This window comes from Coregonus clupeaformis, chromosome 38, assembly GCF_020615455.1.
Source record: "Coregonus clupeaformis isolate EN_2021a chromosome 38, ASM2061545v1, whole genome shotgun sequence".
NCBI classification, from domain to species: Eukaryota; Metazoa; Chordata; class Actinopteri; order Salmoniformes; family Salmonidae; genus Coregonus; species Coregonus clupeaformis.
Window position 1 is genome coordinate 4224046 of NC_059229.1, and position 15000 is coordinate 4239045.

Here is a 15000-nt window from a genome sequence, read left to right on the forward strand (position 1 = left end):
AATAGATAATAAACAAAAGTGAAATAAACAGTATAAAATGCATGTCAGAGAGATTGAGATAGTGATGGTGGTGGTAGAGTGGGTGGACATTAGCTGATACATCCTCATTTCTCTGTAGTGACCTCAGCGTCTACAGGTCTATATGTCCTGCTGAGTGAAACTGGTTCAAACCGGCTGGATGTTAGACTTGTGTTAAAACTGTCAACTTCTCTTTTCTAAAGTTACCACGTTTGTTTCAGCAGAGGAGGAACACATTGTTGAGATGATAATATAGTTGAAGTATACATCAATATATTGTATTACTTTTTCTTACATTTCATTGATCCAAATACAGTCTTTGTAAATGATCAACTCAACAAATGAGTTTCTGAACAGAAGAAACATCCCTCCTCTACAACCCAACTCCCCCTTAATGAATGATGTCATCACATAACAGACAAGCAACTGAGATCTCAGTAAAAGAATTTAAACAACCTCCACATCGCCCCCTACAGAATGTTATCGGTACTGATGAATAAATATATTCTAATCTCGACAACCAGCCGGTTCTTTCTCTCTCTATTGATGCTGGGGACGAGGTTACAGTTATTCTAATAAACTAGATGTTTCAACTCAGTCAATTCAATTTGATGACCTGTGAGATATACTTAAACCTGCTCAAATCTTACTTTAACCCCGCATAAATCTTACTTTAACCCTGCAGAAATTGTACTTTACCAAGCACAACTCTTACTTTAACCCTCTACAAATCATACTTTACCCGTGCACATCTTCCTTTAACCCTGCCTATCTTACTTTAACCCTGCATAAATCTTACTTTAACCTTCAACAAATCTTACTTTAGCCCTGCATAAATCGTACTTTAACCCTGCACAAATCTTACTTTACCCAGCACAAATCTTACTTTACCTCTACAAATCATACTTTACCCGTGCACATCGTCCTTTAACCCTGCCTATCTTACTTTAACCCTACACAAACCAAGGTAAAATATATCAAATATATCAAACATTCTAAGTTCAGTGCATTATCATAAGATACATGTGAAAAACTAACTCAGAACTGTAGAACTTTCTGGCTCCTTATAGACAAACACATATCTTATTCCTTATGTACTATATTATCCAGACATCAGTATAGAAACTGATACAGACAGACAAACATGCAGACATACAGACAGATAGGCAGGCAGACAGGCAGACAGGCAGACAGACAGACAGAACTCACCTGACAGAAGACAGCAGGAGACAACATGGAGTATCTTCATTCTGGACAGTTAATCCTTAGTTGCTATACTGTTAAAGTTACTTTACTATCACAGTTAATAAACTGTTAAAGTTACTTTACTATCACAGTAATTATACTGTTAAAGTTACTTTACTATCACAGTTAATAAACTGTTAAAGTTACTTTACTATCACAGTAATTATACTGTTAAAGTTACTTTACTATCACAGTTACAATACTGTTAAAGTAACTTTACTCTTACAGTTTCTGTACTTTTAAAGTTACTTGACTACACAACCAGCTAGCACAGGTCCACAACAGCTTGTTCCTGTTTCCTTCCTTAATTGAACGCTCCTCCCTCCTCTAACACACACCCCCCTCTCTCTCTCTCTCTCTCTCTCTCTCTCTCTCTCTTTCTCTCTCTCTCTCTTTCTCTCTCTCTCTCACTCTCTCTCTCTCTCTGTCTGTCTCTGTCTGTCTGTCTGTCTGTCTGTCTGTCTGTCTGTCTGTCTGTCTGTCTGTCTGTCTGTCTGTCTGTGTGTCTATCATTCTCGCTCTGTCTTTTTGTCTCTGTCTTTAAATTCAATTAAATTCAATGGACTTTATTTGCATGGGACACATGTTTCCATTGCCAAAGCAAGTGAAATAGATCATAAACAAAAGTGAAATAAACCATATAAAATGCATGTCAGAGAGATTGAGATAGTGGTTAGTGTGGTGGGAGGGGGTGGACATTAGCTGATAGATCCTCATTTCTCTGTAGTGACCTCAGTGTCTGCATGTCTATATGTGCTGCAGAGTGAAACTGGTTCAAACGGGCTGGAGGTTAGACTTCTAAACCAAAAGACAACTCAGCTAGCTGTGGTGACTAAGTGTTAAAACTGTCAACTTCTCTGTTCTAAAGTTACTATATTTGTTCCAGCAGAGGAAGTCCACATTGTTGAGATGATGACAACATAGTTGAAGTATACATCAATATATTGTATTACTTTTTTTTTTACATTTAATTGATCCAAATACAGTCTTTGTAAATGATCAACTCAACAGATGAGTTTCTGAACAGAAGAAACATCCCTCCTCTACAACCAAACTCCCCCTTAATGAATGATGTCATCACATAACAGACAAGCGAGTGGCGCAGTGGTCTAAGGCACTGCATTGCAGTGCTAGCTGTGCCACTAGAGATCCTGGTTCGAATCCAGGCTCTGTCGTAGCTGGCCGCGACCGGGAGACCTATGGGGCGGCGCACAATTGGCCCAGCGTCGTCCAGGGTAGGGGAGGGAATGTCCGGCAGGGATGTAGCTCAGTTGGTAGAGCATGGTGTTTGCAACGCCAGGGTTGTGGGTTCGATTCCCACAGGGGGTATGAAAAAATATATAATGTATGCACTAACTGTAAGTCGCTCTGGATAAGAGCGTCTGCTAAATGACTAAAATGTAAATGTAAAGAAATTAAACAACCTCCACATCGCCCCCTACAGAATATTATCAGTACTGATGAATAAATATATTCTAATCTCGATAACCAGCCGGTTCTTTCTCTCTCTATTGATCCTGGGGACGAGGTTACAGTTATTCTAATAAACGATATGTTTCAACTCAGTCAATTCAGAAACTGAAGTGAAATTCCATTCGTGAACTGAAAAGTCCACATGGAAAATGATGGTCACCAATGATAAATTGAATTGGGATTCATTGTCTGCATTGAAATGGAATTATATTCAATTCAATTGGACCCCAGTTTTGGTAACAAGAACACTGTGTCACAACCAGATGATCAGACGGCCTCTTCTCTTCAGACTACAGATCATATAATTACATATTTGAACTTAATTACATATTAGACTTCAATTAGTGTTACAGTCTATTCAGAGTCTGTGACATTGTTGAGGCTATGGTAGACATCCAATGCTTTGTGGTCCAGCGCCTGATAGGCTGATTGATAGAGGGCGGGGTACAGACACACACACACGTAAACATATATGTACAAACACGCACACATGCACACACACACACACACACACACGAATGCACACACACATAAACACATATGTGCACACACACACAAGTAAACACATATGTACACACACGCACACATGCACACACACACAAACACATGCATGCACACACAAAAACACACGTACACAGACGCACACACACACACACACGAAACCACACACACACACACACGTGTTCTCTCTCTCTCTCTCTCTCTCTCTCTCTCTCTCTCTCTCTATCTCGCTCTCTCACCTCTCCACTGCTCCTGCATCAGGCCTGTTAGAGATTGCCCCTTTGGATAATGTCGTATCGGGTGAATGGTGGCAATTATTGCTGTCAACAAAGAGTCCGCTTATGCTGCACAATGATTTAGAGGCTTTTATTAATATCACAAGGTTACAGCATAAGTTACAGACCCGCGGTGTCCGGAGAACGGCGTCTCAGATTGTCATGGCCGTTCTGACTTTCTTCTTCGTTTAACCCCTATTTATAAACAATGCAAAAAGATGCTCCCTCTTCTGGCCAATCCCCAGTCTCCCCTGTCTACAACACACTTCCTGTCTGTTGTATGTGGCGTTACACTAAAACATTCCCTTTTGATACTAACATAAACAACATTCCATTTCTTCATGAAAAACATTTAACAAAGACAATCTTAATACACTACATATTCCCCCCTTCGAGACAAACTAAGTCTCGAAAACAAACAGAATAGGATTATGACAAGTAACAATTTATCTTATTGAGTATCTTTAACATTAAACCAAAAACATTCTCCTCTAGTGTAAATACCTTTCTATGAAATATGAATAACTGTTTATGAAGTATGAATACATTACTATGAAATATGAACAAATCTTTATAGAGTGTAAGAGCGAAAAACTGTCCGGCAGCCATCTTTTCAGATATCCATCAATCAAGACAGTAAAATTCTCTCACGGTCCCTCTGCCCCAGGCAACCACCTTCGGTACTCCAGATAACCTCATAAACAATGTAAATGCATTTGAAACTATGATGCAATCAAATACACATGTAAGCCCCTGCAAACAAAATCCTATCCAAAAACATCCACTTGTAAGGCTGGTCAACCCATTGGACCCTACAGTGAACCTCTCCCTGCCTAAATTCCCTGTCCCTAAACATCACCGAAATAAACAAAAACATCTAAGATCCTCACATGTATTCAATAACATCAAATATCCTTCTACAAAAATTAATCCCTAAGAATATGACACAATTATGTATTACACATGTCTATATTTCATTGCAGACACTGGAATGTAGTCCACTACACTTCATCTCCCCGTAGTCTCGACTTCCAATGGATTTGTTGATGATGGAATCGGCCACACCCTCCTTGTTTCATCTCCTCCAGTCATATTGTCCCTTCATATTGTCCCTGTTTGAGTATTTCAATCTCCATATGTTCCCCCAAATGCTTCTGAAAGAAAAGGAAAGACCAAATAGTATCTTTTGCAAAACAACACTTTCAAATTGACCATCAATATCAACTAAGAATATAAAAATTATATATAAATGATGTATGAATCACATTAACCTCTTCCCCCCTTGATTCATAAAATCATACCAACATCACCCTAATATTGAAAAAAAAAATTGAAAAATCATCAAATAATCAAAAAGGATATTTATCTATTCAGTTCTACTTGTCCATCTTCATCCAGATCAGGAACAGTCAACACCGGCATCTGAGTGTTGTCTCCAGGCATCACTCTCCAATCTATCTCAATATCATAGCTTTCTCAAAGGTCAGTAACAAATTACAAACATCACACAGTGTTATCAAAGCTGCCATTAAATGTAACCCATCACTGCCCCTACTGGCCTACCTGATCTTGCAACCAAGACTTCTCAGATCTCCCACTCCCTCAGATATACCAAATGCATCCCTTATATTCTTCAATGCATATATAACCCTAGTGATAATATCTGAACTCAAAGTATACCTAATATTATCAATATGATCTTCCCAAATGTTACACCATACCATGGAAAAAGTCCCCCCTTCTCCCTTAGATTTATCCTTCAATGATAGGCTTGAAGACTATGACATGTAGCCATGTCTCTTTTCATCCAATTTCAAATATAGCTTCAGATTTCTGTGTCCAGTGCTACCCCTCTTATAATGGTAAAAACCTCATATGGAAGCTTCAACGTTGACATGTAACAACATCCTGTCTATCCATAGGGTAAGAATATATATGCTTTATCACCACAAACCCTCCAAATATCTCTAAAATTCCCCATAGTCACATTGTCAGGCAAAAGCTAATCTTTTAACCATCAAAGTCCTGCTGTTCTTACTACCTGGTACATAAAAAATAACATATTTCTCATTACTACCCTTAAGGTCATGCCTACCCAAAGTTATCATATAACATCACAATCTGATATTCCCATAAACATACCCCTTACCTCATATGTTTTATTAGAACCAAACAACTTTTAGCCCTCAATGGTTACACCTCCAATACTTCAGTTACGCTGTTACCTGATTTTACTTCACATCTAATAAATTCACCCAAGTTAATTCACTTAACCCAATAACACCTAAACCTAGGCTTAAACAAATGTTTAGACAACAACATTATTTTATCTGTTACTGATTGTTGCTGATACCACAGTCATGACAACGCATAAGATTGACACATACTTGATAGAGGTCGAGCGACCGTCTCTAACATGTTTGGCTGGAATTCTCACCAGACATGGACCCTCAAGATTCCTCACTGATATTACAGAATGAGTTAACCGCTGGAACCAAAGATTCCTACCTTCACATCTCTAATTTTCACAACAGAAGAATCAAACTACATGCATATAGTTTCTCTCTTCCCTAACGAGCGGTACTGATCAGATACCTCTCCTTGTCTGTCATTAAAATCAAAGACCTCATCCTGTACCTCCATGATGAATCTATATTCTCTCTACCACTATCTGTTCTCCTATTTTAACCCTATTCGTACTATAATTGACAGCACTCTCCATCCGTACCATAACCCCTGAGTCCTTCTTACTACCCCTTTAATTTCAGAAAAGTTGTTGTCGGTGTCATACTTCCTACATTTGCTATTGCCATCGTATCATTAATCCCTTCCAAAGTTACCATTAAAGTAGGTGATTTAGTTGCTGTATCAACCTTAATTACTTCTAGTGCGAAAGTTCCCGTTATCCTCTGTGTATTATCTCCTGTTGGAGTGACTACTGTAATCTACTCCTCCTGAACTCCCTTTAAAAGTTGTCTTTGCTTGTACTTCCATCTATCACCACTAGTGTCACTTTTTCCCAACTCTCAGTCCTATCTCTAATCCCTGACTTTCAAACTTTTGATTATAAAAAATACACCTATAATTACCTTGATCTCCCTGCTGGGAACTGCAACTATAGATACTCAATCACCCTCAATCTTCTCTTATCATTCAGCAACACATACTTTCTCAATGCATCTGCTCCTAACAGATCTAAACTCCTACCATATCTTCCCACTAAACTTTAACATGTCCTTCACCACTGTTCTCTCTCTCTTACTACTAACTTTGAAACTTAGCTTACTGTCTTAGAGTTCCTTCAACCCTAGTTCTCCTAACTTATTTTAATCTAATCTTTTCCTCCTAACCTTTAAAAACCTTTTCCACTGATTTATTCACAAAATCCCTTTACCACCAAATTTTTAGAATATGTGATTGGGAAAGTCCCCACCTGTTTCTGACTTTTTACACACAGACTTGGCAAATGACTAAACACCTTTTAGCCTAGCCTGAAATCTCTTAGTGTAAGAATGTAACCCAGAATAACCGTCACCCCTTTTAACTTTATTTCCCAGACAGATTGTCTAATAGGCAGTATCATCCTTCCTATGATACTATCTTTTTAAGCCAATATGATTCCCAAAAACCTACTTTTTAAAATCTTCTACCAGACAGTCGTCTAGTGTACATCTTATTGTACAATTCAATTTAAACAATGCATCTCTTCCCAACAATGCAATAGGTATATTTTTTTATATTAGTATGTCTATTTTAATTTCTCCTTGAGTTTTATAGCAGAGATCAATTGGTTCCCTAAGAGTAATTAACTGTTTTACTACCTCCAATCCCTATCCTAATTAGTCAATTTTACATAGTGAGATGTTTAACCTCTTTAGGCTGAACACAGATACGTTTTTACACTATTCACTATCACTTCTCATAGTCCTCTGGTTTTACTTCGATTGTTGGATATTTTGTCTTCTTCTCTAAGCGATGCTATCAGCTGACACCCCCCTTCCGGATCTTCTAGGCACTCTAGAATCTTTAGGGTTCACCTGGAGAACAGGTGATCTTGAATTGCCCCTGTATCTTCCTTAAAAATGTTCTCTGTTTTTCCTCCTGACTTGTTGCACTCACAGGTAAAGTAACCAATCTGTCCACAATTATAACAGTCTTCTGAAAGTTGCTGGAAGTGTAGCTGAAATCTTCCTCCTCCTTCTATTTCTTCTCGTCCTCTTCCTCTCCAATTCTGTGTCTGTCCAGAAACTGGCTGTGGATATGAAACATCTGGTACCCCCCTTGGCTGGTACAATGGCATTTGATATTGTTCAGTTGAAGCTGTAACAGTGATTGTTGATTTGGTTCACTCTGATTCTTCATAACCAAAACTTCTCTTCTCCACCAGTTGTATGATTGAGTTTTCTCAGAGTTTCTTCGTCCTGTTCTTTCTTGCTGTTGACATATCAGGATTCTTCAACAGCTTATATTCTAAGTTCTGTCCTCAAAATATAATCTTCCATCATCTTCTTACTTCTCTTCTGTGCCAGTCCTTGTAGGACAAACTCCTCTTGAACATAAAGCATCTTTAATCTCCAAATCTTCATCTGAACTCGAACCTCATTCTTCTCTTAGTTTCCAGACATCTCGGTTTTTCTTCCTTCTGGAGTTTTGGATTCATCTTTCTGGTCGTTTCTGCTTGTCCTCTATCTATTATTCATCTTCATCTCTGATGCAACAATCACCCTCCTGGATGATCCCTGGAAGCTGAGGATAAACATCCCTAAGCTCTCCTTCCCTTCTCATAAGGTGGGTGTCATTTTGCTGAATCCGTATGTGAGAAAGGTGTACTAACTTCTGCCATTAGTTGTCCTAACACTACTTTAGTTAAAAGATTACTATTTTTTCCCCTATATCAATCGGTGTAATCACCTTCATATAGCCTTGCTGTCCTTTCTCCCCATTGTAACTACTCTTTTATATTCCTTTATTATGAATTATCTTATTTTAGACTATATAGCCTATGGCTTCCCCCCTGTAATTATTAATATAAACCAAACAACCCAAAAAAAAAAATATATATATATATTTTTTTAAATAAATCAATTAAAAATCATGAATAATTAAAACCAATTTTTATTCCTATATCCTATGTCACCAATTTATCAATTAGTGTTGGCTATCTTACCACAACCCATCAAATGCAAGTAAATGTAAGTTAGTCAACTTCAAAGCAATCCCAAAAACAAAGCCTGTAACCCCTTGCTCTATAACCCCTAATTATCTTAAATTTACAGAATAATGTCAGTCCTTGATTCCCAACACAATTCCAATCAAACCCCAGTGATGCACAGAGCCTCCAAAATGCAATTTTTAATGAATCATTTGCCAAGCCTATGTAAAATTGTCATAACATCAGATATTTTGTAAGGGATGATTTTGTGAACTAGCCTGATATCTGATCCTCTGCCTCTGCCGCGTCACGTGATGTCACGTCAGCACTTCCTGTATCTCCTCTCTCTCTCTCTCCTGTCTCTCATATGACAAGGGAACAAAGACACAGAAACAGATTTTAGTAGTTAATGCAATCACTGAGTTATTTCAACCATATTCAATATTCGTTCGTTCTACATTATTCACTCTAAGACTAAACTCAGAACTAAATAGATCGCTCAAAAACATTTTTATTTTATTTTAATCCGTCATTTAATTTAATTCATTATACTCCGTCAACATATCTCTCTCATTTATCAATTCAATAGGTCACAAAACAAGTTTCATCTTTAACCAAGCGCCGATGTAACAACTAGAAGATTCGTGTTAAAATCTCTTTGTCTGTGTGTTTCTCCGTCTCCCTGCAGCCCCCAACAGAAATATGACACTTTACCCACAATGCCATTTTGTAGTTTTACCATACCCTCGTGTTGTAGTTTAGTGCCGTAAAACAAAACGTGTCCTAATCTCGTGCCATAAACTCCCCCTTTCTGTAGTGTAATGTCGCAAAACCAAACGCATGCATTTAACAATACGATTGCAACACAACAGAACGATAGCATTACGCTACAGCTTCACTATTTTATACCTTATACTCACACAATTACACATAACAGAGCTCACATTTGCGTAGAACTTTGAATTCCACCCACACACAAACAAGTTTAAGAGGCTTATCCCATCGCAATGAGGCCTCTAAGGATATCCGTTAGCATGTAGCACGCAACACAATTAGCATTTAGCCTTAGCATTTAGCCTTAGCCTTTGTGTACAATGTAGCCTGCAACACAACCCAGCATTTAGCATTAACATTAGCCTTAGCCTTTAGCTAACTGCGGCCTACCACACACAAATAACCATCCTGCACTGCCCTATTTATTTTTAACATATTTATCCTACCGTTTTTGCTACCGTGACTTAATGACCATTACACCGAGAAATCAAACCCAATCAAACCCCCCGTCGGACGAGAGTCGAGTCATAATCACAATCAGATAAATCCCATCAAACCGAGTTCTTTCAAAACCCACCGAATGCACATTCTATCGTGCACGCGGATTTGTCGGCCCATCATTTACTAAATGGCCCCTCCGGGGTCTTAAGCGGTACAGTGCCCTAAAGAATGCGCATATCTGTTTTAATTGTACACCTTCAATACTTAATTCCTACCGTTTTATGCTCTAAACTTCCAATTACCTGCCGTTTACCCATGGAATATATTATAACAGACTCTAGTCGACCGCAATAACGCCACCCAAGGCAAGGTCGTATGGTACATCTCTCCAGTGTACACAAGTCGTATCCAATCTAACAAACTCTGAAGCGGTAAGAAAAACTCACCCTTGTCTGGCCATGCTTCAAAGCGAGTTAGCCTGGCGGCTGCCTGAAACAAAGGAGAGGTGCAGACCAGCCCCACGTTGGGTGCCATTTGTCGTATCGGGTGAATGGTGGCAATTATTGCTGTCAACAAAGAGTCCGCTTATGCTGCACAATGATTTAGAGGCTTTTATTAATATCACAAGGTTACAGCATAAGTTACAGACCCGCGGTGTCCGGAGAACGGCGTCTCAGATTGTCATGGCCGTTCTGACTTTCTTCTTCGTTTAACCCCTATTTATAAACAATGCAAAAAGATGCTCCCTCTTCTGGCCAATCACCAGTCTCCCCTGTCTACAACACACTTCCTGTCTGTTGTATGTGACGTTACACTAAAACATTCCCTTTTGATACTAACATAAACAACATTCCATTTCTTCATGAAAAACATTTAACAAAGACATAATCTTCATATACGATAATAACACAACATATATTATAACTCTGTGTGTGTGTGTGTGTGTGCAAGTTCGAACGTGTGCATGTGTGTGTGTGTGTGTGCGCGGTATGCGTGTGTGAGTGGACGTGTGTGTGTGTGTGTGTGTGTGTGTGTGTGTGTGTGTGTGTGTGTGTTTGATGGTATCTCACCTAGAGCCTTGTTGCTCTGCCAGAACCTGTAGAATATGAGGAGGATGACAACAACCACCAGCACAGCCAGACTCACACACACAATGATCACCACTGAGGTACCTGGAATACAGGGAGGTATGAGGGGGGACAAATGCCAGAAATGAACCGTTGAACGTGTGAATGTGTGTACGTGTGAACGTTTGATTTATTTGATTACATATTTTTACTTAAACGTGTGCATGTGTGATTTTTTTAAACCATTCAACCAAGTTTCTTTATAACAATTCAACACATTAATGTTTGATTAAGACAGACAGACAGACAGACAGACAAAAGACAGACATACAGACAGACAGAGAGGATAGATAATAAAGGTTTGAGTATTAAATAATGTATGCACTCACTAACTGTAATTCGCTCTGGATAAGAGCGTCTGCTAAATGACTAAAATGTAAAATGTAAAATGCTTTAGGGTCGAGTGCTTAAAAGGCTGATTGGTAGAGGGCGGGGTCATGAGCAATGCATTCTGGGTCAGCGTTAGACACGGCTGAGGGGCCACTGCATTGTGGGTGGAAGTTAGATTTTCTTCTTCCTCACCATCTTCCTCATCATCAACCTTTGAGACAGTGAGGAGAATCATGACTGTTACCATTAGGAGAAGACAGAAACACACGCGTGCGCATATGCCATAAATGAACCGTTGAACGTGTGAATGTCCTGACAAGGTAGGAAAACAACAAAAATCTGAAAAGTCAGGACATCTTTCATTTTTTGAATTTGTTAAAATGCTATTTTAGGTTTAAGGGTTAGGGGTTAGGGGTTAGGGGTTAAGGTTAGGGTTAGGGTTAGGGTTAGGGAAAATACAATAAAATGGAAATACATTGTAGTCCAGAATATGCACGAAAACAAATCTTTGTGTGTGTGTCCTGTAAATACTTGTTAGTGTGAATGAAGACCTCTCTTCTCTGTTGACTGCTGTTTTGGTAGTACTGCTGTTGGTGATAGACTGGGCTACTGGATGATGTTGACAGCATGGTGTAGAGTGATGAGGAGGAAGTAAGGGGTTCAGGAGTAACTGCTAGGAGAGATCAGAGAACAGAGAAGAGGAGAGGAGAGGAGAGGAGAGAGAGGAGAGGAGAGGAGAGGAGAGGAGAGGAGAGGAGAGGAGAGGGAGAGGAGAGGAGAGGAGAGGAGAGAGGAGGGAGAGGAGAGGAGAGGAGAGGAGAGGAGGGAGAGGAGAGGGAGAGGAGAGGAGAGGAGAGGAGAGGAGAGGAGAGGAGAGGAGAGGAGAGGGAGAGGAGAGGAGAGAGAAGGGGGAGATGAGAGGAGAGGAGAGGAGAGGAGAGGAGAGGAGAGGGGGAGAGGAGAGGAGGAGAGGAGAGGAGAGGAGAGGAGAGGGAGAGGAGAGAGGGAGAGGAAAGAGGAGAGGAGAGAGATGGGGGAGACGAGAGGAGAGGAGAGAGGGAGAGGAGGGGGAAAGGAGAGGAGAGGAGAGGAGAGGAGAGGAGAGGAGAGGAGAGGAGAGGAGAGGAGAGGAGAGGAGAGGAGGGAGGGAGGGAGGGAGGGAGGGAGGGAGGGAGGGAGGGAGGGAGGGAGGGAGGGAGGGAGGGAGGGAGGGAGGGAGGGAGGGAGGGAGGGAGGGAGGGAGGGAGGGAGGGAGACCAGTCTCTAGTGAAACAGTGTAAACCTGATCTAGGACCAGTCTCTAGTGTAACAGTGTAGACCTGATCTAGGACCAGTGTCTAGTGTATCAGTGTAGAACTGATCTAGGACCAGTCTCTAGTGTAACAGTGTAGACCTGATCTAGGACCAGTCTCTAGTGAAACAGTGTAGACCTGATCTAGGACCAGTCTCTATTGTAACAGTGTAGACCTGATCTAAGACCAGTCTCTAGTGTAACACTGTAGACCTGATCTAGGACCAGTCTCTATTGTAACAGTGTAGACCTGATCTAGGACCAGTCTCTAGTGTAACAGTGTAGACCTGATCTAGGACCAGTCTCTAGTGTAACAGTATAGACCTGATCTAGGAACAGACTCTAGTGTAACAGTGTAGACCTGATCTAGGACCAGTCTCTAGTGTAACAGTATAGACCTGATCTAGGACCAGTCTCTAGTGTAACAGTGTAGACCTGATCTAGGACCAGTCTCTAGTTTATCAGTGTAGACCTGATCTAGGACCAGTCTCTAGTGTAACAGTGTAGACCTGATCTAGGACCAGTCTCTAGTGTAACAGTGTAGACCTGATCTAGGTCCAGTCTCTAGTGTATCAGTGTATTCCTGATCTAGGACCAGTCTCTAGTGTAACAGTGTAGACCTGATCTAGGACCAGTCTCTAGTGTAACAGTGTACTGTTAACCTACCTGAGAGGAGATGTAGTATAGTGATACAGACAGTCATCATGATTCTCTCCCAGTGAAGTCTCATCTCTCCCTGTACTGTCTACAATCACTCAACCCTTTACTACTCCTGTTACAGTACCTGTGATGCTATTGAGTCTGCTCTCTCTGTGGTTTTTCAGTGTGTGTGTATCTGTGTGTGTGTGTATCTGTGTGTGCGTGTGTACGTGTCTGTATGTGTGTGTGTGTGTGTGTTTGTGTGGGTAGGTGGGTGGATGTGTGTGTGTGTGTGTGTGTGTGTGTGTGTGTGTGTGTGTGCGTGCGTGTGTGTGTGTGTGTGTGTAAGGTGTGGGTGTGTGTGTGTAAGGTGTGGGTGTGTCTGTCTTCCTCTTTCTCCACACACACTGAAAAACACACACTACACACAGTAATACTACACATTCACACTGTTTTAAACATTTTGATGAGTTTTAATGAAGTGCTTTAAAAGTTAAGGTACAGTTTATGTACATATATAATAGATATGTAAATCTCAAAGGTACAACTGACTATTATGGTATTACTGTCTTCATTATTATAACAGCCAAAATGAAGCCAAAATGATATGACAAAACACATAGTTCATATTTACACAAATATTTACAAAAATGTTGGTTGACTTTCACAAAATCTGGAGATAAAATTGATTTTAAACCCAGATGTTCATATTTTACATACATTATATACAGTAAAACCACATGAGCTGTTTGAATACAATATGTCAAGGAAGATTTGAAACATGTTTTTTTTTCATGTCATTCCAAGATGGCGGCTCTGTGGTGACAACCCTTCATCTCTCTACAGGGAGCTTCCCTTCATCCCAAATGGCACCTTGTTCTCTATAGAGCACTGCCTTTGACCAGGGCCATATGGGGGATAGGTAATAGAGTGTCATTTGAGACACATCTGTTGATGTATATAGTCCTACATTATTTTGGGTATCTGGGCTGTAGAGTAGATGGCGTCTTCTGGAGTGTCTTTAGAAAGGTGTACAGCAGGGTATCTTGTAGATTCTACAGTATCTTTGGGTAGCTGGGCTGTAGAATAGATGGAATCATCCTGGGTTCCACTGGCTGTTGGAGGGCTTGAAGAGACTCTAGAATCTGTGGGTAGATCCACATTAGAGTAGATGAGAGAAGCTGGGCAATCTGCAGTAGAATAGCTTGGATTTATATCATCTTTGTTGTAGCTAGCGCTAGCATGGATGTCACAGTGTGGGACACTGGTAGCATGGCCAGCAGGGTAGGTTGTAGAGGCTTGGTCAGCATGGTAGGTTGTAGAGCCTTGGCCTGCAGGGTAGGTTAAAGGGTCTTGGCCAGCAGGGTAGGCTGTAGAAGCTTGGCCAGCAGGGTAGGTTGTAGAGTCTTGGCCAGCAGGGTAGGTTGTAGAGGCTTGGCCAGCAGGGTAGGTTGTAGAGTCTTGGCCTTCAGGGTAGGTTGTAGAGACTTGGCCAGCAGGGTAGGTTGTGGAGTCTTGGCCAGCAGGGTAGGTTGTAGAGACTTGGCCAGCAGGGTAGGTTGTAGAGTCTTTTCCAACAGGATAGGTTGTAGAGTTGGTAGGTGAGTTGACAGTAGAGTAGACTGAAGAGATGACCACAGGGAGTGTGTCTGTCTGTCTTTCTGCCTCTCTGATCTCCTCATACACACAGTCAACCTGCATAGAGAACCAATGACAATAAATACATGGTCAGAC

At 40.6% G+C, this 15000-nt stretch overlaps 1 protein-coding gene across 1 annotated transcript in view; it reads right to left on the reverse strand.

The window, feature by feature from the left end:
• Window positions 1-14609: 14609 nt before the first annotated feature.
• LOC121558198 (CMRF35-like molecule 3) overlaps window positions 14610-15000 on the reverse strand; it is a 15961-nt gene continuing 15570 nt past the window's right edge. Inside the window, exons 6-7 of the mRNA XM_045211672.1 lie at window positions 14845-14961; window positions 14610-14732 (exon numbers count right to left, since the gene is read on the reverse strand). Of these exons, the coding sequence (XP_045067607.1) occupies window positions 14610-14732; window positions 14845-14961 (240 nt within the window). The remainder of the gene's footprint in view (window positions 14733-14844; window positions 14962-15000) is intronic.